General features: G+C 40.6%; 2 protein-coding genes across 2 annotated transcripts in view; one reads left to right on the forward strand and one right to left on the reverse strand.

The window, feature by feature from the left end:
• Nucleotides 1-3,117, forward strand: part of ANTXR1 (ANTXR cell adhesion molecule 1) — a 221,186-nt gene extending 218,069 nt beyond the window's left edge. Inside the window, exon 18 of the mRNA XM_048829199.2 lies at nt 3,036-3,117. Coding sequence (XP_048685156.1) covers nt 3,036-3,083 — 48 coding nt within the window. The 3' untranslated portion in view covers nt 3,084-3,117. The remainder of the gene's footprint in view (nt 1-3,035) is intronic.
• The window catches only part of GFPT1 (glutamine--fructose-6-phosphate transaminase 1), a 51,964-nt gene that overhangs the window by 4,488 nt on the left and 23,738 nt on the right, over nt 1-23,738 (reverse strand). The window contains exons 4-18 of the mRNA XM_048829197.2: nt 23,313-23,438; nt 21,113-21,171; nt 19,297-19,431; nt 17,663-17,724; nt 16,474-16,553; nt 11,724-11,829; nt 10,422-10,585; nt 9,921-10,016; nt 9,456-9,553; nt 7,999-8,119; nt 5,576-5,733; nt 2,729-2,843; nt 2,216-2,343; nt 1,368-1,535; nt 563-724 (exon numbers count right to left, since the gene is read on the reverse strand). Of these exons, the coding sequence (XP_048685154.2) occupies nt 563-724; nt 1,368-1,535; nt 2,216-2,343; nt 2,729-2,843; nt 5,576-5,733; nt 7,999-8,119; nt 9,456-9,553; nt 9,921-10,016; nt 10,422-10,585; nt 11,724-11,829; nt 16,474-16,553; nt 17,663-17,724; nt 19,297-19,431; nt 21,113-21,171; nt 23,313-23,438 (1,778 nt within the window). The remainder of the gene's footprint in view (nt 1-562; nt 725-1,367; nt 1,536-2,215; nt 2,344-2,728; nt 2,844-5,575; nt 5,734-7,998; nt 8,120-9,455; nt 9,554-9,920; nt 10,017-10,421; nt 10,586-11,723; nt 11,830-16,473; nt 16,554-17,662; nt 17,725-19,296; nt 19,432-21,112; nt 21,172-23,312; nt 23,439-23,738) is intronic.

The following is a 23,738-nucleotide window of genomic DNA, read 5'->3' on the forward strand; positions in this document are numbered from 1 at the left end:
CACAAGACTTTGTTTGTGGCAAGCCAGGATGTAAATCGACAGTGCTCTAGCCTGCCACATATTAAGTAGCCGTGTGGACCCTGCTATAATGCGCTGAAGTTCCCTAGTGCAGTTTTACGGCCTGGCTCGCCGTGCACAAGGTCTCTGTATAGACATGCCTTGAGAGGGGAGAAAAGCAGAGGGACAGACTTCTTTATGGAAGTGTTCTGCAAAAACGACAGCAGTGAGTGCGATCAAGCTCATGAGTGAAGCATACTGCATTCGCCCAATGTTCTTGCACATGCATTGTAGCAATATCTAAACCATAGTTTGTCTTTTTCTTGAACAAGGGATGGATGATTTAACTTCCACCAGCAGTGTGGGAAGAGGTTTATTCAACAGTAAAAGCAGGAAACAAGTCTTATCTGCCATCACTGTTTCCCCACTTACTTAAGCATGAAAACCCTCTTAGATTAAAGGTGCTAGTAAGTTCAAAGAACTGTAGTGGGTCCTGTTCAGTATAATAGATCTACTTTAAGTCCTTTGGAGAGTATATAGACAATAAAGGTAGTATAGTACTTACATCATATCCTCTGAGAACTGCAAGATGGAAAGCCAGAAGCTGTAAAGGGATGACACTCAGGATTCCCTGCAGACAGTCCACGGAATGAGGAACTTTGATTGTCCTCTTATTATTATTTATTGTCTCTGTATCTTCCTTATCACAAATCACTACCGGTCGCCCCTGGAAGAGTCAGATACACAATGCTCCAGAAAGCTTGCCTGAGAGGGCCCCTTCTTGCTTCTGTTGAAATCCCTGGCAAAACTCCCACTGATCTCAACAAGGGCAGGAACCTTTCACTTAAAAATAATCTAGAATACCAATAGTATTTTACATTTGCCATATATTGCTTTTTAAAAAAAAACTTTGAGCCTCACCTGCATTTTCCTTCATTACTTAGATAGAACTTCCACATCAAGAGAACTATTTCATATTAAAAATTGCAGCAGTCTTCACAAAAGATGATGCATTACCTTGTTTTGGAATTTCAAGATAAACCTCTTTAAGCCATACTCTAGACTATTACCTTTCGGTATCTTGTAGAAACTGACACTTAAAAGCCCCAACAGACTATTGACTTCAGAGTGCAATTTTTAGGCAGTAACTAACTGGCCCGAGACTACCCAACAGTCATTAGATGGTAATCAAGTTGTTACTGGTGGACTCGAACTGGCATTCTAAAATCCCACAAAGGAACAGCAAAACTGCTTACAGTGGATCTAGCGATCCAAATCTTAACATTTTTTGAGCTTTTTAGCGATGAAGGCAACAATTTAAACTTCTACACTTAGGACGATACCATTCACGTCCATCTCCAATTACTCACCTGCCGTGCTATAACCTGTTGGAGAGCATTCTGGCACTTAGCATAGGTATGGTCCCTCATGATGATCATGATAACAGGCATCAATTTGTCTACCAGGGCGAGGGGACCATGCTTCAGCTCACCAGCCATTATGCCTTCCGAGTGCATGTATGTGATTTCTTTTATTTTCTAGAGAGGAAGGAGGATAGCCCTGTTAATCAAGCTACTGTCTGGCCCTTGTTCAGAACACGTATAGGGACGTGTTTCTTCCTATGATGATGCATAAACTAGCGCTGTAGTTAATCACCCTTCCCCTGGAACGTGGAGGTAGTTTATTTGTGAAATCTGTGTCAAGTGGCTCAGAGGCCCTCAGCCCTCCTGGGTTCTATATCCACACCCACCCTTGTCACTAGGTGAGTGTCTCTCTGTAAAACAGAGAATACCGACCGACCTTCCCAGGAGCACTAAGGCTTAATGTTTGTATTATGGCTTGAAAAGGAAATATTAAGTGTCAGTAGTAGCAGCATGTAATTCCTGCTGAAGACACGACACAGGGCCAGATCTTCAATGGACACTGTAGGGTGTGCTGGTCAGTTTTTAAATCTGGCCCCAATTACATGGGTACTGAGCACTCTTGGAAAAACAACCCTGCAATCATTTAAAGGAACTCAGCCAATGGCATAGCTTTAGGGCAGTAACACCATGATTAGAAAAGTAAAAGGCCTTCCAGCCTTAATGGAGGGCAATGAGGGTTAATAATGTCAAGAGGGTACCCATGTTTAAAGCTCATAACTTGGATCTGAGGATTGTAAGTGCCAGTGGGTATGCATTTATCATCCAGCTCTGCCAAAGGCAGTTGGAATCCTTACCAAAGCTCCTTCCAGACATGTAGCATAGTGATAGCCACGTCCCATAATCAAGACCGACTTCTGATGGTAAAGCTCCGTGGCCAGTTTCTGGATCTCATCATCCATGCTCAGCACTTCTTTAATCAAGTCTATTAATTAGGAAGAGGCAAAGGGTTAATCCAAAATACAACACTAAAGAGACGCACACATTTACTCAGTACCAGGAGCAAACCAACACGTTTGCCTTCCCTCAATATTAACTGCAACTTTACAGCAGTGATTTATTGAGCCTGTTTCCCCCCACTGCACCAAAACCCCTTTACACTGCTCTGCCAGTGGACCTGATTCTCATTCAGAAGCATCCAAAGTTCACGCTGAAATGTGGATATACCAGCTGTCTTCATCGTGCCCTGATGCCCTATTTTTCAGTGGGACTGAAACGCTGCATAGATCTTGTGCCGGCCCTCCACCACGAGATGACTTTCACTCGGCAACAATAGTGTAAATGCAATTTTAAGAAAAGATGCTTCATACCTGGTAGGACCTTTAGACCACGCATGATTTCTTTGCGTCTTTCTTGCATAGAAATCCTATCATCACACATCATGAGGGCAAACATCACCAGAGAAACAAACTGGCTAGTGTAGGCCTAAAGAGGAGAGACAGAGATAAATGCCATCATGTTTAGAAGCTTATAAGCCATTACTTGATTGACTATGATTGTGAGGATTAAGAATTTTTGCCTAAAAATTTTTTGGATTGTTGTCCTGAGAGTTTAATCAAGATATTTCAATGCAAAGAATTTGATTAACAAATGTTTCCCCTAACCTGGCTTTTGTAGATATCAGTGAACAATCTCATCTTGCAATTTTTAACTGACTTCTTCTAATTAAAGAGGACTGCTCAACTACAAGCAACGTAAGGTAAATATTTAACTGCACCGCATGAGCCAGGGAAATGCAGATTGAGCTTTTACATCTTTCCTAAACTGTATAATAAAGTAAAACCCAACATTTTACAAGGGTCAGACAGATAACTTGCATTTCTGGCTGCAAAGCAAACCAGGAATTAAAACTATGTGCACCTTCACTAGCTAAATTTTCAAATGAATGTGATTATCCCTAAACAAGCTTCTGCTTCAGTAGCGTAGTAGTTCTTTTAATCTGTGAAATCCTTGAAAGAAAGGTGTAATATAATATCAGTGAGGTGACCTGTGTTGACTTTTTGCTAATCAGACATTCTCCTACTACATAGTTAAATACATTTCTTGATTCTGCTCTCTAAAGTTTGCACAAAGAAGAATTTTATAACTATGCATCCATCATCATTTATGGAAAACAAGTTTATCAACTAATTTGCTTAGCTTTATATGTAAGACCCTACCACCATTGCACTTAGCAGCATACAGTTGAAGGTTAACGTTGCTCTTTTATATTAACTGGTACAGTTAACAGTGCTTGGATTTTTTTCTGTCACCAGCAGATTCTTATGTTCTCAAATTGGAATTTCTGAGCAATGTCTTAGACTGATAACTAATGGTCAGCAGTAGATGTTGGAACTACAGCACAAACAGGTAAGCCTCAGCATCACTAGAGAGAAAATACCTTTTCAGTGACCTACAAACAGTACAGTGTTGGCAATGTGAAAACAGCCTAGGGACAAATAGCTCACATGAGTTTTTGCAAGAGTCGTGAATTTTCCATGACCAAATTCCCCAGTGAACTGTTAAAAACTCAACTGTTGTTTTTGGCTGAATTTATGTAGCAGATTGACATCATCTCTCTCCTAAACTTAACTAAATCAAAGCAGATTTCACAGAGCAGAAGTACTTTATCAAGCAAATGTAGCATCTTATACTGTACCTTGGTCAACTATACCCCATAGACAGCTATGCACTTTATAAAAAAAAAAAGGCTACTTACTAAAATTACTACTCTTAGTATGCCATCAAGTGAAGCTATTTCCTTTCATTGGAATAATTCAGACAATTAATCCTCTCTTTTTTTGTGACCTGGAGCACACTATGAGAGAAATGTTGCAAACTTTTGCCCTGACAAAAACCAGAAAAACTTTCAAAACATTTTCTGCCAACCAGCTCTGTAAACTAACCTGAGAGAGCAGTTTGTGGGGTAAATAAGCCTGTTCCTCCTTGTCTAACAGTTAGAGGAAACCTCCTTCATTTTCTCATCCGTGTTTCTCTTATTCAGCCCAAGTGAAAGACTGGGCAGGTACTGTATGAGCATGAAGGTGATTATACAAGCTATAAGTGCCACAGAGAACAGGAAGAGTAGAGATGTAAAAGTGTCTACCAAGGGCTAAGACCGCTGCCTTCAGTGTGAATTATGCAGCCACCTTCTCTTTCCTTGTCATATCACAGCATTTGGTTTTAAGGGGAAGGGGCTGAACACATGGAGGTTAATGGGGGTTCTCAAATTTGGAACTTGTTAGTTCACTGCAGTCCCAGCATGGTATAATTTGATTTACATCTCTTGTTTCATGGAAGAGTCCCTGAAGAGGCAGCTGGGAAGTCTTAACGGCAGGAGGGATTAGAGGAAATACTAAGTGGATCACAGTATGATTTTAATGTTAACAGGACTGATTCTCCTTTCACTTCTGCAGGTGCAACTCCATCAACGTGAATGATTACTACAGATTTATAGCAGAATCTGGATTGTACATGTGCCAAGAGCCACTAAATTGGCACATTTTAAACAAGCTTAAATAAAAATAGGGTTCCACTAACTTTTTCTATAAAAAATAAAACTACCGGTCTCTTTAAATATGGACAGATTTGGAAGGAAAAGCAAGATGGTGGTTAGCCACCCAAGTAGTAACAAGGTGTTCCACTTTGTGTGTTAGCAGCATGATTCTCTTTCTTTCCTTCTGTTAAAACTCCCTGATTCCCTTAAAAATGCACAGGTAGGCTGTACAATAGATATGTTATAGGCAATGTATATAATCCAGATTTCCTGTTGTGTACAGAGCAATTTTAGCTCTTATTTTTAATTCCTCTGACTCATGTACTAAGATCGAAACAGTTTAAAATAAAATGCTTGATTTTAGAAACTAATAAGCCTTATTGTTCTTTAAATAGTTTTTTTTTTTTTTAAATCTACATATCCCTGGATCAAAGAATGAGTTTGCTTTGTTCCCTGACTTAAAATATTAAGACTAATTCCATCATAGCATTCTGTGGCTCAATGGAAGTCAGTACAAATTGAATAAGACTAAAACTACTACAAACACAAGTGGGAGGGTATTTTGAATACGCAGAAACTGCTAAAATCTCACAATGTGAAGTACCATGCAGTCTAAGTATAGTTAAAAAGCACAGTCCACTATACTTTAAATGAATGCGAGAACTATCTATTTGGTATTCACCTTCGTGCTGGCCACACCGATCTCTGGTCCTGCGTTGATATGGACGCCGCAGTCTGTCTCCCTGGATATGGAGCTGCCCACGGTATTAGTTATTCCTACAGTGAGGGCTCCTCTTTCCTTACAGTACCGAAGACCCATCAAAGTATCTGCTGTCTCGCCTGCAAAGATTAATTTACATGGTCACACTTTAAGTTCAGTTATCGACAAGATCGTTACAAGCACTGGAGGACACTGAAAGTCAAATAGGTCAGTGGAAGTTTCAGGATGACACTGTAGTTTGCAATATTGGGGTCTGAAGGAGATCAACAATTACCCTATGCTTGGAGTGCCATTAGTTTAGTGTAATGGAAAGTGTTCAGCAGGAATGGTAAATGTCTTGTAAATTATAATGAAAATAGATCTCTTTTGCCTTGGTTATTAGTAATTCACACTATACTTCATCAAATTATTTAATATATGTATAGTTGCAAGTTAATTTGGACCAAGTATACTAACTATGCAATACCTTAAACCATGTTAACAACTAGATGCAAAGGATAAATGTCATACAGTTTAACACCCTGCTATGCACCAATTCAAAATTATCTACTGCCAACAAACTCTAAAAGCAAGACGAGGAGGAGGGGAGGAGTTTGGCCCGTAAGGTCGCACTTATTCCAAGTCATATTTGAATCCTTATAACCCCCGCAATGCCTCGAATATTCTTTATTACAAAGTTCTGCTGCAATCTGTCAAAACTACATTTTTGGTTGTTTCCTCCCCCCTAAAATACATGGTTTTGTATCTATCGCCTGTTCAAAACTATGGGTCTGGCCTAAGGGCAGGGGTATTCTGGTCACACAATCTGGCCTGGGTCTGGCTTAAATGCCATGCAATTTTAAAAGTAATATCTCAAAGGCCCAGGGTGTACACTATATGAAATGGGGCTGGCTCCGTCAATTGTTTACATCAGAGGGGAAGAAGAGAGTCAGGGCTTCTTTGGAGACAAAGTATGACAATTCTGCAGCTATTTACAGCCTCTGAACAACTTGATTCAACTAAGGAGAAAATTGTATTGATGATCCACTTCTATTGCACAGAGAGCTAAACCCCAGAGACAATATTAGAAAGAAAAATTCCTTAATTTTGCCATGTCTTACTGGAATGTGTTAATAAATAATACCCCAAGGAGCATTCTCTCTAACTGCATCTGTACAGTGTAAGTTGCATCAAGAAGTAATAAAAGTAAGGTTAAATCAGTAGATTCTACTTCTACTATGATGTAGCAATATTCAGAAATCCTTGTCTGCATGCTATAACGCTTAGATCACCACCAGCCTGAAGAATTTTTAAAAGGCTAAAGCAACTATTTAGGGAGGGGTATTTGTGACCTCAACATTTACTTTGGTTTTCTAGCATCTGGAGCTAGTCAGCAGTATTCTGCTCTCGTGAGACAGCAAGAATAATGCAGATCTCAGAGGAATCCTGTATCTTGGTTACATCCAAGTTTCAAGGGGACGCGTGTGCCGTGGCACTCACAAACACGAACCGTGTTAGAAACAGAGGGCATTGTTCCTACAGAAAACGCGAGTGAAAGTTGGGATAGTCAGACTGGCTGAAGGATTAAACTGTCAGCACATGCACCCAGGAAACACACTGCTGAAACAAGTTAATCTTTACTACCAGAAAACCCCACTGACTGACTAAGAATGTATTAATATTTTAAATTGGCCACTGGTGGCTTTTTTATTTTGATAACACAATTTAATTTCACTGCCTTTTCTCCCCCTAGCATATAGTGATGGGAAAGAAGGAAAAAAACCCACTATTTCTTTCCCACTATGGCTTTTCATATTAAAGTTCAAGATAACAGGACACCACAAAAGAGAATAATCACCTTGTTTTGTTGCAAGTGCCGTATAATATTAAAAATGTATTCATCTGGTTTCAGTGTAATGTAGCCCACTAAGGAGACCATTTATTCTTTAGCCTAAGTGTGTGTTTTAGCATATGCTCCATTCCAATGGGTGATTTATTATTTTATATATTCTTGTAGAATGATTTCTGCATTAAATTATGCATTTCATTTCTCTCTCTGGACCTGATGGATTTCAAAAGCTACTGGATAAGGCCCCTATAGTTGTTTGTTTAAAGGAACAATAAGAAAACATTTAAAAAGGGGAAATGTAGTAGTGTTTAACCTGATATTCCACATGAGAGCAAGTTCTCTCCAGAAAGGGTACAATAATTTTTGCCACATTTGCGACTGGACTAGACAAAACACACTAGGAATCAATCCTGCACTGGTATGAAGATGGATGAGATGAGCCTTTCCATCTCTATGGGCCAATTTCTACAGTGGTGTACACCCCACGCAACCCTACTCTCCGACAGCAGAATTTGGTCCTATGGATTTCTCCTTAGTAGTACAGGCGTGACCCTACCTGACTGGCTGATAAAAAAGCAGACGTCATCTCTGAAGACTGGAGTGTTTCTGTCCAAAAAGTCACTGGCTAGTTCAACCATAACAGGCAATTCAGTCAATTCTTCTAGCACTTGACGAGTCTGGTAAAATAGAGATGTCAGGAAGTTACAATGTGTTCAAACACATTTTAACAAAAGAAGCCTTCAAATTGCCAAGCACTGGGAAATATTACAGTCAAAATACCATTATGCAGGTTAATGAAAATATAACCAAAGACTATTCACTAGACCAGTAATAAGAAAGGTTACTTATGACCTCGACACCGCGAAAAGATCTATAGGGGCAGACCCACAAACTGGAGTAGAGAAAGTACTATTGACAAACACCACACAGCTGCTTATATCAAAAATTGTTTAAAAAGTCAAGTTATTTTACAAAATCTGCTTGAGTGCAACCTGCCTGAGGAGGACGTATAGACTCCAACCTGGGCATTCATTTGGAAATAACATTACCAAAACACTACTCCGTACCGGGGCAAAACTGCAAACCTATTTCAACCTTGGGGCTTTAGCCATAGACCTGAACCCCACTGTGCTGTACAAGTACAGAAGACACAAACAGCCCTTTGGCATAGGGACCCTTACCCTGGATCATGAAACTAGCCAGATGAGTGTCCGTTTCATTTTCAGGTTCTCATGAACTAATTGAATGCAGCTCAGTTTAAGTTTGACTTTTTTTAAATGTACTATCATCCTTAAAAAAATTTTATTCCTTAGCAAATTTATGGAGCCTCCTGAATCCCAGGTATAGGGGCTATCCTGCTGCAACCCAACGATGTTTGAATAAGAGCCGTACCTTTGTGCCCCGCGATTATATCGTATCTCAGAGGAGCAGGGTTACACATGGTTTGAACTCGGCCCTGAATCTGCAAGTGTTTACGAAACGCTGTGGCATAAAGTAGAACCACTGCATTGTGAATGGCTCTCTCTGATAATATTCCATCAAAGCCTGCACAGAGTCCTAGATTCCAAGGCCTGATGGAACCACTGTGATCATCTAGTCTAACCTCCTGTACAACACAAGCCATTGAACTTCCCCTAAACAAACCCTAGAACATATATAAATGGCAAAGGAGCAAGTCAGATGTGCCCCTCGGGCAGCTTTTAACTTTCTGAAGCCTTCTCGCTATTATTACTTTGTCCCTTTCCTTGCTAATTTTACCATATGATAAGAAGTTTTCTTTTCAGAAGTTTTCTATAAGAATAAAGAAAACTACAGGTAAAATTTTCATAAGCACTTAAGTTCAATTTTCAAAAGTGACTTGGGCACTCAAAGTCACAGGGACTTGGGCTCCTTAAAACACCATTGAAAATCTGGCCGCAGAGTATATATTTCTATAGTACAACTCACTCAATATACATAATACCAGCAGCTAATTCAGCCACGGTTTGCAAGGAAATAGTGACAACCACTTACGGCAACTCCGGCGTGGTAACTTGTCCCACAAGCAATCAGGATTAAACGTCGACACCGCTGAATCTCCTTGATGTGATCCTTCAACCCGCCCAGATTCACTGTAACGGATGAAAAAGTAACAATGGCCAAGTCGCTCAAGACACACATAACACACTGATCTCCGGGGCCCCTCTGATAGCTCTGTATCCTCTTAGGTTAAAAGAGCTGGAGTGTCTCAGTCTGTTTCTAGCAAAGAAGGTGCCCACATAGTAGAAGCCACCATATGGCTTTGGCAAGCTTGTCAAGCAGAGAGAATGAACTCTCCTGACACGGCTACAGAAGGCCCCTTCTACGTAACGGCACTTCCTCTTACATAGATATAGGACTTCCTTCTCTTAGGCCACACATCTAATCTACTCTACTCTACACCACCCCAAATTTGGCAGGCACTGGATTTAAAACTGTAAAAGGATTCATTTAAATTACCAGTGTAGTCATCAAAGTTGACTCTTCCTCTCATTGTGTTAACAACAGATTCTGGTTGCTCAAAAATTTCCTTCTGCATAAATGAACTGAAGTTACCTAAAAACACAAACACAAAAAACCACACATGCACACAATGGAAACTTCTTTATACCATTAATACAATGAACAGGTGAACACATGGGAGCGAACATGCTGTTTGTCAGAATGGTCTGGAGTGATTTTTCTCACTCCTGTACATGACTGTGTCACAGGAAAGGTGCATGATGCTGTTATTTCACCTTTCACCAAAGCATCAGGAATTAGTCACTGCTGGAGATCAGACACCGGACTTGATGGACTCATGGGCTGATCCAAAATGGCAAGTTCTTGGGGACCAATCTGGGAAACAAGGGATGCTTCTCAATGAGAGAGAGAATCCTCAGCGCCACAGTGTTGGTTATTAAACCACCGGTTCCCGATGGCAGGGAATGGCCCCATATTTAAATGGTGAAGAACTTTTACCCTTCATGATCTGCTGAAGTTCCATCTGCAGGGTCTGGACTGCACGCCCAGGGTGGTCGCCTGCTGTGCGTTTGATCCGGTGGATAGAAAGACGACCGTCCACCACAGCTGCTACGTCATCGTCTTCAAGGAAAATCACTCTGTTGGTGTGCTCAATGACAGCACTATAAAGAGAAGAGACCAGTTGCCACAGGACACTACTTCACAAAGGGGATGAGGGCTAGAGCTGAGTCCATAATCAAACGTGCCATTTATTTAAAGAAGTTGCACAGTTCACTTTTTAGTGTGTCATTATTAGATTAATTTAAGGCCCCACTTTAAGAAATCTCTATGAATTCCTTAGGCAAAGTGAATTATGCAACAGTGTAGTCTAATCATTGCAAGCTGTGGACTGGGAACCAGCATTACTGGATTCTGTTCCCACCTCTGCTGTTGACTTGGGCCATTTTTACACCAGAAAAGTAGGTTTGAAAATACAAGCTTTTAACTGATGTGATTTTAAACATGCCCATGTCCCTAAACACATCTTTGGAAGGGCAAACCATATTTAAATACACCAGCTGGTTATAGTTAACCCTGTTTACCTAGCATAACAATGGCCTTGGGCAAGTCACTTAATCTCTCTGTAAAAACGGGGATAAGACACATGGGTATCCTAAGGCTGTATGTGTAAAACTCTTCAAAATCCTCAGATGAAAGGAGCTGCAGAAGTCAGTTATGGTCACACTTACATGTGTTTCTGGAACAAACATTGTTACTTTACTAACATGCTAAAGACCGACGGTTTCACCAAGGGTTCAACAAGGTTAGTTTTTTACCATTCTCTTTTAGCCTCCAGTAAGGTTAACATAAAAGACATTTTAGGGGATACAGGGAATTAGACATGCACAGAGTCTTTAGAAGAACTACACAACTCTCCTGATAATTTCTGGGTCTGTCTTTTTAATTTAGGCCACTGTCTTCACAAGATTCCCATTGCTCACCTCTGGAATCATTAACTGAAAAACTTGTACTAGGACAATGCCACAGTAACAATAGAAGCTTTCATTTCTTTAACAGAGTCTTATTTAAGCTCCCTTTCACCCCCTCCCCACCATCAGTAGAGGGGGGCACGCAATTTATGAATGGCAAGTATGTGACATCTAGCTGATGTTTGTAAGACACTATGAAAGTCGTTACACACCCTTTGGTAAGTACCGATAAAGCAACAATTGTAACCCAGGTTACACATTTGGGCTCTGAATTTAAAGGGCATGTCGACGACGGTCTTGGAACCCACTACAAGGCGCTGAAGACTCTCACCTCGCATCAGAAGCGAAGTAGTACTCCACAGCTTTCTCCTCAACAGGGAAAAGACAGGTGGTGCTGTCGATACGGGAGAGGCTGCAGCTTCCTTTCTTGTCTTTACCTGTAACGTTATACACGGTGCTAGCAACCAGTGTCGCACACGCTGAAGTGTGTCAATCTTGATCACAGCACCAACATGAAGCATGATTTTGAACACTTGACATTTTGGTTGAAAGTCAAGGGGCTACAGTCAATTTAACACCCATGGAAAATAGGCTTAGCAAAAGCAATTCGGGATTTTTTTTTCTGGGTCATGTATTATTTGTTCCCATTCTCGAGCCCTTTCTTAGTTTGCTTATACGGCACTGAAAGCTTTTTGGCTTAACTCTAACTTGACATTAAACATACTATAGGTATGTTCCATACTTGTATTGAAGTGCTCTATAAACAAACTGCAAGAACTAAACTAGGAAGTCTCTGTACGATTCTACTCTGAAAAATGACTCAAAAATCATTTCACAAAGTTTCACATTTGTTAGATACCAATATTTGTTCACTCACTCTGTCCTGCCTACGAGTCTAAACTTTTTTCTTTTTTAACAACTGCCTTGCACACTCACCGTGGTGTTTGAGAGGCAAGCGGGACTCTCTCTACTTTACATCCCCATGTTTAATAAAAATGCTCCACACCACATTCTTCCCTCAGTTACATCTGTGCAATCACATTGTCCTCAGTGTGGCTCAAAAGATGCAACCCAAAAGCAAACTCTCTTTCTCCTGGTCCATTTGCTGTTAGCATTCGTACAAAGGCCATGGAGTACAAGAGCTCAGTACTGTTCACGCGAGACCAGAAGTAGAGCTGCTCATAGTTTTGGTCCAAGCTTGTAACACTGGCAGCCTGCAGGCTGGGCAGTCACATTTAACAGCTCATAGGAATTATTTCTGTTGGTCCATGGAGGCGTGACTAACACCAATGAGCCGTCGGAGACATTTTTGCGACGTTGGTAGAAATTTTTCCAAAACCCTAAAATTTCACTGAAAATTCTCTCCAGGATTTCAACATTTTTAAACCTGCTCTAGAATTTTTTTTTCTTAACTTCAAGAAATTATTTACCAGTGAAGAGTAAGACTGTAGTATAGTCCAAGAGAAATGACTAAGACTAACATTTGAACTTGGACAAAACACTAAACATGCCAGAGAGAGCAACCTTGCATCGGCAGGGGGTGATAAAGAGAAGTCACAGAGGATAGATGGGTTATCCTACAAGTTCCTCTTTTCTATTCTGTCTAAAATTAAAGGATGACAAATTTTAAATTGACATATTCTACAAGGAATACACCCTACAGGCTTGATTATTTTACTTGTACTAAAATAGCATACACTGGGTAACGTTTCAGTTACAGAACACGTACTTCATTTATTCAAATAAACCCCTCCAACAATAGCTAATATTCAAATCAATACAACTTCAATTTAGTTAAGTTTTCCAAAACCATTTTTCTAAAATCAAAAACATTGCTTTCATGTTGATACTGAGGAAGAATAAGGAAGTTCCACGAAACAAACAGTTCAGAACGCTTCAGATTTTTATGTTCCTTTCAATTTGCAAATCAGAAAACAAAGAACACAACCACCAGAAAAGGCAGACCGATGGTGCCAGTGGCCATTCTCCAAATAAACAACTGCCCACCCTTGATTGAAGCATGCAAATTTTCTTTCCCCAGGTAGGACATTTCACTGCATCATCTTTATTATGCTGGCACTGCTTTCCATTAGATTCAAGCTTTCAGTCCTCAGCACTTAAGTAGTTCAGTCTCAGCAAACCAAAGCCAGCTGCATATCGTCAGTGGATATATGATAAGGATTGCCTGGCTGCCACTTATTAGAATCTAACATCAACACAGCAGCAATTCCTCCCCTTCAGAACAGTGACCGCTATTGCCTACTCGGGGCTTGCACCAGGGGCAAAAAAATAGAGAGGAGATTTTGCAGACAATTGGGGGCGGGGGAGAAAAAAACAAGCAGTTCAAAATCCCTCGGAGGATAAACTGCTGAGCATATTTTGATACCACATCAACCTCCATTGTAGCAATGTTCAGCATATGTTAGTTTTAAAATGCTAACATAGCACAGACTAATATTAGTTCTACTTAATAGGAGCTATTCTCTAGGCTTACTTGAGCAAGGCTAGATTTGAAATTGCTTTAAGAGACATTTGCAAAGAGAGACTGGCATACGTTAATGTCACTGTCCGATTAAAACCACTGTCCATAGTAGATAATTCCTAGGGATAATACAAAACCCTATTATCAGCAGAAGTTCCTACCACAGGTGTGAAATGTTTTTCAGAAGTGAGAAACCAACCAGTTTATTGCATTTTAACTAGACAGACTGTGGCATGCCACAGAACTTTTACCTGTGTGTACGAAGATGGAAGGAAGCAGAAATCACCTACTCCTTACACTTCAAGAGTTAACAATAACTAGGAGCCCTACAGCGCCTGGCTCCACGATTGCCTCAGTAGCTTCAACACCCTCAAAAACTTCCTAACACTGCCATCTTATTGAGGTCGCTTGCTATTTAGCTGGTGTTGGTCCTGCTTTAAGCAGAGGGTTAGACTAGATGACCTCCTGAGGTCTCTTCCAACCCTAATCTTCTATGATTCTACATAAAATTACATTCAGCCCTATGCAATTATGAAGTCTTATCCCCTTCCCAGCACCTCGTGGAGTCAGCAAGCTGTACTTCTAGGTCTGTGCTACACCGCAAATCTTAGGCTTACCAAATTTGCCCCCTCAATATTTCTCAAAGACAGCACTTTCACCAGAATTTGGTTAGTTCTGGGTTGTTCCCTCCTCCCCGTCTATTTTAACTTGAGGCTTTGGGTAAAATTGTTAAAAGTCAAAGACATTTTCCAAGAAACTAACTCCCATTTAAAGTCAATGGACTTTGGTTTTTCAAACGCCTATGTTACTTTAGAACATGGGATGTTGGCAATTTTTACCCATTAACACTAACTTCCAGGGAAACCTGTTGAACAACACACTTTTGCACGCCACCTCTCCTTTGGTTTACATTAAATGTAATTGTAACCACTGTCTACTCAAATAATCAGTTGTCCCCAAGTTAAAAGGGGATATAGTTAATAAAGGTTACCTGGGTGAGCTATTGGTACAGGAAGAACTTTAATAGCATTGAGGTTCAAATTCTCCACTGGCACAAGCCCACAAATTTCAACCATGAAATGACTATGCTTGCAACCAGGTACTAATGCCAGCAGATCGAGGGAAGTGATTATTCCCCTCTATTCGGCACTGGGAGGCCACATCTGGAGTATTGCGTCCGGTTTTGGTCCCCCCCACTACAGAAGGGATGTGGACAAATTGGAGAGAGTCGAGCAGAGGGCAACGAAAATGATTAGGGGGCTGGGGCACAAGACTTACGAGGAGAGGCTGAGGGAACTGGGGTTATTTATTCTGCAGAAGAGAAGAGCGAGGGGGGATTTAATAGCAGCCTTCAACTACCTCAAGGGGGGTTCCAAAGAAGATGGAGCTCGGCTGTTCTCAGTGGTGGCAGATGACAGAACAAGGAGCAATGGTCTCAAGTTGCAGCAGGGGAGGTCTAGGTTGGATATTAGGAAACACTTTCACTAGGAGGGTGGTGAAGCACCAGAATGGGTTACCTAGGGAGGTGGTGGAATCTCTATCCTTTAGAGGTTTTTAAGGTCCAGCTTCACAAAGCCCTGGCCGAGATGATTTAGTTGGGGATTGGTACTGCTCTGAGCAGGGGATTGGACTAGATGACCACCTGAGGTCTCTTCCAACCCTAATATTCTATGATTCTACTGACAATGAAGTCCTGCTGATTTATACCAGGTGAGTTGAAGCCCCATCCTTTTCCTGAAATACAGAAGTCTCCTAATTTAGCTGAACACTCTGTCAGATCATAAGTGAAAGGTTATTTTTAAAACAGAAATGGATTACAGATTTGCTGGTTAATAAATAATGATTCATTGGAGCTAAAGGCACACCCCAAACTCAAAGCACACAGTTTTGTAAAAGAGTCAGGATACAAGGAGCAAAAGGGAAATAAACCCAAGCTGCAATTCGAACCTCACTGTATCCATGATGTGCTGTAGATCAAACGAACTACATTTTGCTCAAAACACAGTTCTGCTTCAGCGACAAGATTTCCCAGCATGAAAGTGGTTTCTAATTCCCTTGGGGTTTAATGTCACGGCTTTTACTTTTTTTTTTTTAAAACTTATTCACTCTTTCATGCAGTGAATAATGCCGCTTGCAATTTATGAAAGAACCTATACCTAAAACATCAGTTCGCTAAGTTAATGGTCACAATGTACTATGTACACGTTCAGAATCACTAGAACACTGAAACTTGGGGAAAAGGTGTTTTTGGTTTCTTTGTTTTTATTTGTGGTGTTCAAAGAGAAAAATCCTTATCTTCTGGTTTGTTTCACTTTGCTACATGGAAAGCAATAACCACATACTAAAGAGGCAGTTCTAATTTCCCTTATTTTCAATTCGTTTTCAAAGAAAAAATCAGCAGAACTTGTAGTATTAAAGGGATGTCTCAAGTAGGCACCTTTCTCCGCTTCTATGGATATTCCATCAATAGAATGATCCATAGATTGCCCAGCTGAAAGTGTAACAAGAAAGAAAAATAACTTCACACAATCAGTGAAAATAATCATTTTAAATAGTGTAACAATATAAATTAAAAGAGAAACAGTCACTTCTAATTTACCTGTTCTGTACAGGATTGGAATGTGGTCAGTGGAGAGCTTGTGTTCACTTCGAACTCCAATCAGCAGGGGGCTTCCTCGTCTGCAAACGAAACATGGAGCTGTAACTGATGACACATGTAGCTTCAACGTAGAAACCTTAAACTCAAGGGACTGTTGTTCGACACCAAGGTATCTAAACCACTTAACCTCATCCAGCTTGTTTTATTGAATCGCCTCACAAACAATCAATTAGTTAATAAAAGTGAAGGAGGCTGCAAGATATAGGACAAAATTCTGATCTCAGTTCCACTAACCTTCCCCAAATTAAAAATACAAATTTAGCCTTCATCCTTTCCAGGAACAGAGCTAGACAATGGGATATGAAGGCAAAGGCTAAAAGCAACATAAAGACTTAAAACTGGGGCAGATTCCCTAATATGAGCACTTAAATAGCGCACTGAAATCCTGCACTTGCATGCTCAAGCCAGTACTTTGAATGGTTATTGTCCGTTATATGCGCCTAATGGCAGATACTAAAGTTGAGGTTTTCAAAGCTTATTAGGGATTTAGCCACACGACTTTAGTTAAAATTAATGGGAATAGCATGGCTAAATTTCTTGGTTGGCTTTCGAAAGTCTAAGTGTGATATTTAGAGGTCCTATTAAGGCATTCGCATGATACACTTGAAAACCAAATTAGCCCACTTTATTAAAAAAAATAAAAATAAAAATAAAAGGGGTGTTCATCCAAGGCTTTAGGTACCACTGCCATACATTACAAAAACAAGTCCCCGACCCACAAATCTGACTTCTCTCTCCAAGGCCAACCTCCACAGCAGCCTTCACAAACACATTTGCCTCGTGGCATGCCCCAAAGGCCGAGACACCTAGGTTATTTCAGACCAGTTGTACATGAGAATAAGTGAGATTCTGACCACGAATCTGGAATTGAAGTATTTCTCAAAAAGAGACCTTTTGAAGAGTTTCGTGCTGAGATGTAGAGATGAGGGGAAAGAGGAGAAAAAAGTAAGCAACACAGAAAATTCAGATTCTCACACAGTGCAGTAAGAGCATCCTCCATGTTACTCTCCTCTGACTGATACACCAGCCATCATCAACAAGAAGGGAGAGGAGTTAAAAAACTCTATTGGCTATGATCGTGATTAAAAGGGAAATACTGTCTATTGAGAGAGACAATATCAATCTTTACCTGGTGCCAACTGCTTGACCATGGTAATGGACACTTTTAAACACAAGGGCAAAAGCACCTTCCTGGAAAGAAAGGAGAAATATACAAATTATTGTTCCATTTCAAACTACACTTACAGCCACATTTTTCAAACACCAGCATGTAACCTGCACCCATCAGAACATTCTTGTTCAACCCAACAACTGCTTGTTGGCACCTATTTCATGGCCACGGATTATTTCGGACGCCTAGTTTTGAAACTGTGTCCCTTAATTCGCTTGTTCTAAGCCAGTTATTTTTTAAAAACTGGACTCCCTGGTTAGGCTTAACTGACTACCACTATAAAAGCTCTTATACCAATTCAGATTTTGGTGAACTGACACACTACACCAAGGATTCAACGAACCAATCTTTGCGCTGCTTGACCTGCATCTGTTTGCAAAATTGTTTGCCAACTGGAACACATATCATGCAAAAATCTGTGCACAGCCTAGGGTGCTGCCATTTTCCTGTCATTCAATGGTTATTAAAGTGAATTCTCTCCAGAACAAAATAGCACCAGGTGGAAGTAAATTAACTGTTTTTATGCACAGGACTGTGCATAATATTAATTAAAAAAAAAAATCTCAGGTGGTGGGACCGATAGACCCGCAGCTAAACACACATGCTTTTCAATAAAGTTTCCACAAGAGGTCAGCGTTTCTTTCATTACTGGAGTTTTACAACCAACCAACCTTAGGTCCAGATTCAGCAAAGAAAACACAGGCTTAACTTTAAATGACATCAATGGGAGTTAAGCACAAACTTAAATGCTGTCCTAAATAGGGATGCTCTCCTAAGACAGGGCTTCAAATTGTGTCTTAATTAAGAAATATATGTACTACTGCAAACACACACACCATGGAGAGCCCTTTTGCTAACAATAATCTTTGCTTTTTTTTTAAGCACACGATCCATACTTGAACTGTGGAACTCGTTGCATCAATATCTCATGTCAATCGCCACATCTACACTAGAAGCGCTTTATCAGGATAGGAATACCAGCTAAGTACTGAGAGTAAGGACACAGCTATACAAGCAACGCTGTGCTTCATACCAGTATAGTAAAACCATCCCTGCAGGCACAACAAGCTGTCCTGAAAAAAGCGTAGTTTTCCTGACATAGCTGCACCTCCACATTAGGGGTTCTGCTGGCACACCTAAGTCGATCAGGGATCGTACCTCGTCCCACTCCTGACTGACAAAGCTATGCCAGCGGAAGTTCACAGTGTAGATCTGGCCTACGAGCTTAGCAGGATTAAACATCTATATGACCAATAGTCACAGTTACATAAGATAGGAATATAAATTCTTGCGCTTCAGGGCATAAACCAAACACTGATTGCCTGGAAGAAACATCTCTACATAGATTATTCTTTAATTATCCATTGGGGAATTTCTTGCACGACGCACTGAAGAATATGGAATATAGACAGGCTATTGGACTAGACTGACCATCAGTCGGCTGAGCACTGCAATTCCAGTGTTCCGACTTTCAAATATTTTAGCATAGCTTGTATTTTCATGTGAGACACCATCAGAAGCATTGCCTCTGGGTCTTAAAAAAAAAAAAAAGTTTTAATAAACAGATTTTTAAAAATTAATTAATATATTACCAGTTGCTGGATAACCCTCTCCACCAAGGTGGTGAAGCTGATGTCATCACTTTCGCGGTTGTCGTACATGTACTTGACAAGCTTGGCAATGGTTTCTGTGTCGGTCTCAGACTCAAAATCATACCCTTTGCTTTCCTGAAAGCAAACCAAAAAACCCCAGGTTGTTATTATTGTTCATTATTGGTAAAGTCTAGAAGCTCTACTCATGGACCAGAACCCCATTGTGTTGGGCACCGTACAAACTCAGAAGAGAGAGATGGTCCCTGCCCCCAAAGAGCTTACAATCTAAGTGTAAAACAAGAGACAAAGATTGATACTGACATATAGAGGAGTACAAGGAAATGAGACAACAATGGTCAGCCTGATATGCAGCGGTCTCAGCACACCAGCACCTTAACCGTTGTCAAGTTTTTTGTAGGCATCATGGCAAAGGCAATTTTAAGGAGGGTTCTGAAGGAGGACAGGGAGCTCCTCTTAAGCACAAAGTTACTAGTTTGAAAACGTAACAAGTGGATGGTGGAGGCTGGAATCATGGGCTGATCGCAGGTGGGAGTCGATAGTAAATGAAAGATGATCGTTAGGTGGAGATAAGCAGTGAAGGGCCTTGAAAGGAAGACAGTTAGCTTATGTCTGATGAGATGGAGAAAGGGGACGCAGTGGAGGGATGACATGGTCAAAGTGACAGGCTAGAAAAATTATCTTTGCAGCAACATTCTGAATGGATATTCGTCAAGGCTAGAGACAAGAACGTAGTAAATCAAGACATGAGATGATGACAGACACTTTGCTGGGAACAGATTCAGTGGAGTGCAAGGGGCAGAAACAGGAGCAGAGAAGAACTCTGGACAGTGGTTGTACACAGCAAATTCAATGATCCTAGAGGTGAAAGGGAAAGGCAGAGATGGGGAAGTAGTTGGAGATGCAGATGGGCTCAAGGTTAGGGTTTTTTGTTAAGAAGGGGAGACTAAAGCATGCATGTATTGTGAAGGGCAGGAGACGGAGCAGAGTGAGAAATTAAAGGAGAAAAGTAAGGGATGGCATCAGAGTGGGTGCAAGGGAGATCTGTAGATGAGATGTGATGGGGCTGTTCACTGTTAATATAGACAACAGAGGAGAGTCTTGCAGGACACACAAAAACAGTAACTGCATAGACTGCCCCTATTTAAGAAGCTCACTAAGTAAGGAAAAACAATTCAGCCAAGAATTCATAAGTCTTATCAGCCAGTCTCATACACAACAAATATCTCCACAATGGTCTTTTCTTGCATGATCTGTCTTATGCTACCCATAAATCAGGGTGCTCTGGATGTATGAAACTGGGTACAGGGCACCCCGTCAACAGCAAAGATCAAAGGATTATGAAGTTCTGTTAGCAGAACGGTCAGCTAGCAATGCAATTTCCATTACTCTCCAAAGGCCAGAGAATCAAAACAGATCCTTCATCCTGAAAGAGAAGATTCCCAACCTCACACACAGGAGGGTACGATCAGTCCACGAGACTTGAGGATAATTTCCATCCCTTCAATTTCCACTCTCCACCCACAAACCAGATCAAAGCGTGGACAGCCATATGAGCTGAGTTTATCTCCACCTGAGATAATCCAGTGGTCACCACGATAGCCATGAAGTCTTCAGCTGTCTCAGAAGAATCTCCAGCTTTGTATGTTCAAAGCACTGGGCACTATTAGCACCTCTGGTTTCCACACCACAGTAGCAAGAAATTTAGGCAGCTAATCAAGGACTTTGAGACTTAACCAGCACTCAGTGCCATTATAACTTTATCCCAGAGCTTAGACACACAGCTAGTTTTACTTACCAAAAATTTTCTCAGATCTTTGTAGTTGGTTATAATGCCATTGTGGATAACAATAAATTCTAGAGAATAAAAAAAAAAAAGTGTTAATTCTAAAGCTATGTGAATACTTTACATACCTTAAACAGCATCTGAAATATTTTACTCTAATAAGTCTACTTACACAGCAGTAGAAGCATCAAAATAGGGAACAGCTTCTATAACTCACTGCAATTACTTTCAACAGATTGCTCCCTTTTAGCAATGACTGTTCTAAGTTGTATGCAGTAATACCATCTAGGATTTATGCTATGCCTTTCCATCAATAAATCTCATTGTGCATTACAAAGATGGAGAAGTATTAACTTATTTTACAGATGGGGGAACTTAAGGTACAGAGACATTAAGTGACTTGCTCAAAGGCCTGTGCTAGCAGTAGACCAGGAGTAAAATCCAGGAGTCCTGGTTCCTGGTCCTGTTCCCTATCTGCTAGACTACAGTTGCCATTCCACTGAATAACCTTTTAAGAGCAAATACTTCAAAGAAAACTAACCAATCTGTCATCTTTTGAGGGTGGCTTGTTTAACTTTTATGGATTTTTTAAAAAAAAATGCATTTAATGCATCCAGCTGCCGCGATGATATGCCGCATATTAGTAAATACCGATTCCCATGGCAATGTTTTCTTGGTATCATTGCATGCAATACAGAATAGAGATAATTTTCCTAATGTGAAAGGAGAGAATCTAGGCCAGCCTTCATGTGTGCCATTCCCCATAACTGCTATCCATGCTAATCACATCAGATCTTAGTGCTGAGGACGTTAAACATGCACAAACCATTTTCCAAGTCAACGGTTGTATTATTTCCGTTTCAAGCATTTAGAATCACAAGACATTTGAAGGAGTCGACCAAGTAGTTTTGCAGAAGTCTTGTAACTGGAAGATTACGGATTTGATATGTGCTTGTTACAATTTTATGTGCAGTGCTCGTCTAAACCATTTACACTTAGAGATGATCCTTTTCTAGACAAGCTATTATTGTATCTCAGTTGGTTGGTTTGTTTTATTTTACAATTCAAAAATCAGATGGTTAGAGCCAAAATTGGTTCAATTTCAAAATCTTCCCATACTGGTTGGTAATGCCTCCGGGAATTCTAAATATCTTGGGCTTGTGTTTTAATCCAATCAGTTTTCCCTGAACCACCGTTTGACACAACACTTAAATCACCCAGGATGAGCTTAACAGGATGGTCTTGTGTTTAAAACACAGGACGGGGAACAGGAGGACCTGGGTTCTATTCCCAGTTCAGTCACTGGCCTGCTGGGTGACCTTCGGCAAGTCATTCACCTCCCCATGCCTCAGTTTCCCCACCTGTACAGTGGGGATAATGATACTGTGCTCCTTTGTAAAGTGCTTTGAGATCTCGGAATGGAAAGTTCTGTAAGAGCTAGATACTGTTATGATTACCCAGCTCTGCCACAAGCCACCCATGCAACCACTCTCTCTTGTTCTCATTTTTCTTCATCTGTAAGTGAGAATGCTAATGATTACACAGGTAGCGTGAGGATAAGTTCATCACAGTCCGTAAAGCATTTGAGATTCTGGCTGGTGCATCGTTATAAATAAGAGCCAAGCTGCCTTCTACAGCAATACAAACAACAAAGCAACCTTTACCAAATGATGGCCAAAAGAGAGAAATAAATAAACAAAGAAAATTACATTATAAAACAAACACTATTTGTTAGCAACGTCCCATTTATGATGGTGGTTGGGAAAATTCCTGTACAGAGATTTCATGCAACTGTAGGCCTTGAGATCTTACTTTTTCAATCCATATTGATTTACTGAAGTCCCGAGGCATTATCACAAATGCAAATAATTAATACGACTGCCTCTTATTGCAAGTGATTCATAATAACAACAACAAAATACTCTGGTGCTGTTCTCAATGAAGTCAATGGCCAAACTCCAGTGGAAATCAAAAGGAGCAGAGTTAGGATCAGAGCTTGAAATAGAGTAATTATTTATATGCCCTGCCTCCAAGCGCGAGCTCTCACAGAGGCATAGGCAGCACTGTACCAATGCAGTTTTAGTAAGAACACCCTAGAAGTACTGAATTAGTGACAATTTGCAAGAGCATATTCGTTGTTCAGAATTCCTAACAGCCATTACTCTCCCCATTCACACAAATAAATACTTGCCCATGCAGTGCAGGGTCTTACCATTGTTTTTATCTGAGCGCTGCGGGTGGCTATTGACGGGACTGGGCTCACCATGGGTAGCCCATCGCGTATGTGCAATGCCAAGATGTACATCAAACTCGATGTCCAGGTCCATATCCTGTTGTTCTGCAGATGGAAGTGTAAAAATGTTACATTGAAAACAACATAAGAGAAGGGTCAGGCTTTCAGAGTGTAACAGGCAATGCAGTAAATTACATGGAGACTGAAATATTCAAGTAAAAATATAATCAGAAAATTATTAGCACAATGTAAGCAAAACGCCAGGTCTAGAGTTATTGGCAGTCAAGACCATGTCATGGCCCAAGCCAACGAAAGTGATGATTTCTCACATGATGAAGGATTTTTCCATGTGAGATACACAGCCTGATCCTGTGAACCCTTTCCTCTGAGCCACTTTACTGATTA

The sequence above is a fragment of the Caretta caretta genome, chromosome 26 (assembly GCF_965140235.1).
Source record: "Caretta caretta isolate rCarCar2 chromosome 26, rCarCar1.hap1, whole genome shotgun sequence".
NCBI lineage: Eukaryota > Metazoa > Chordata > Testudines > Cheloniidae > Caretta > Caretta caretta.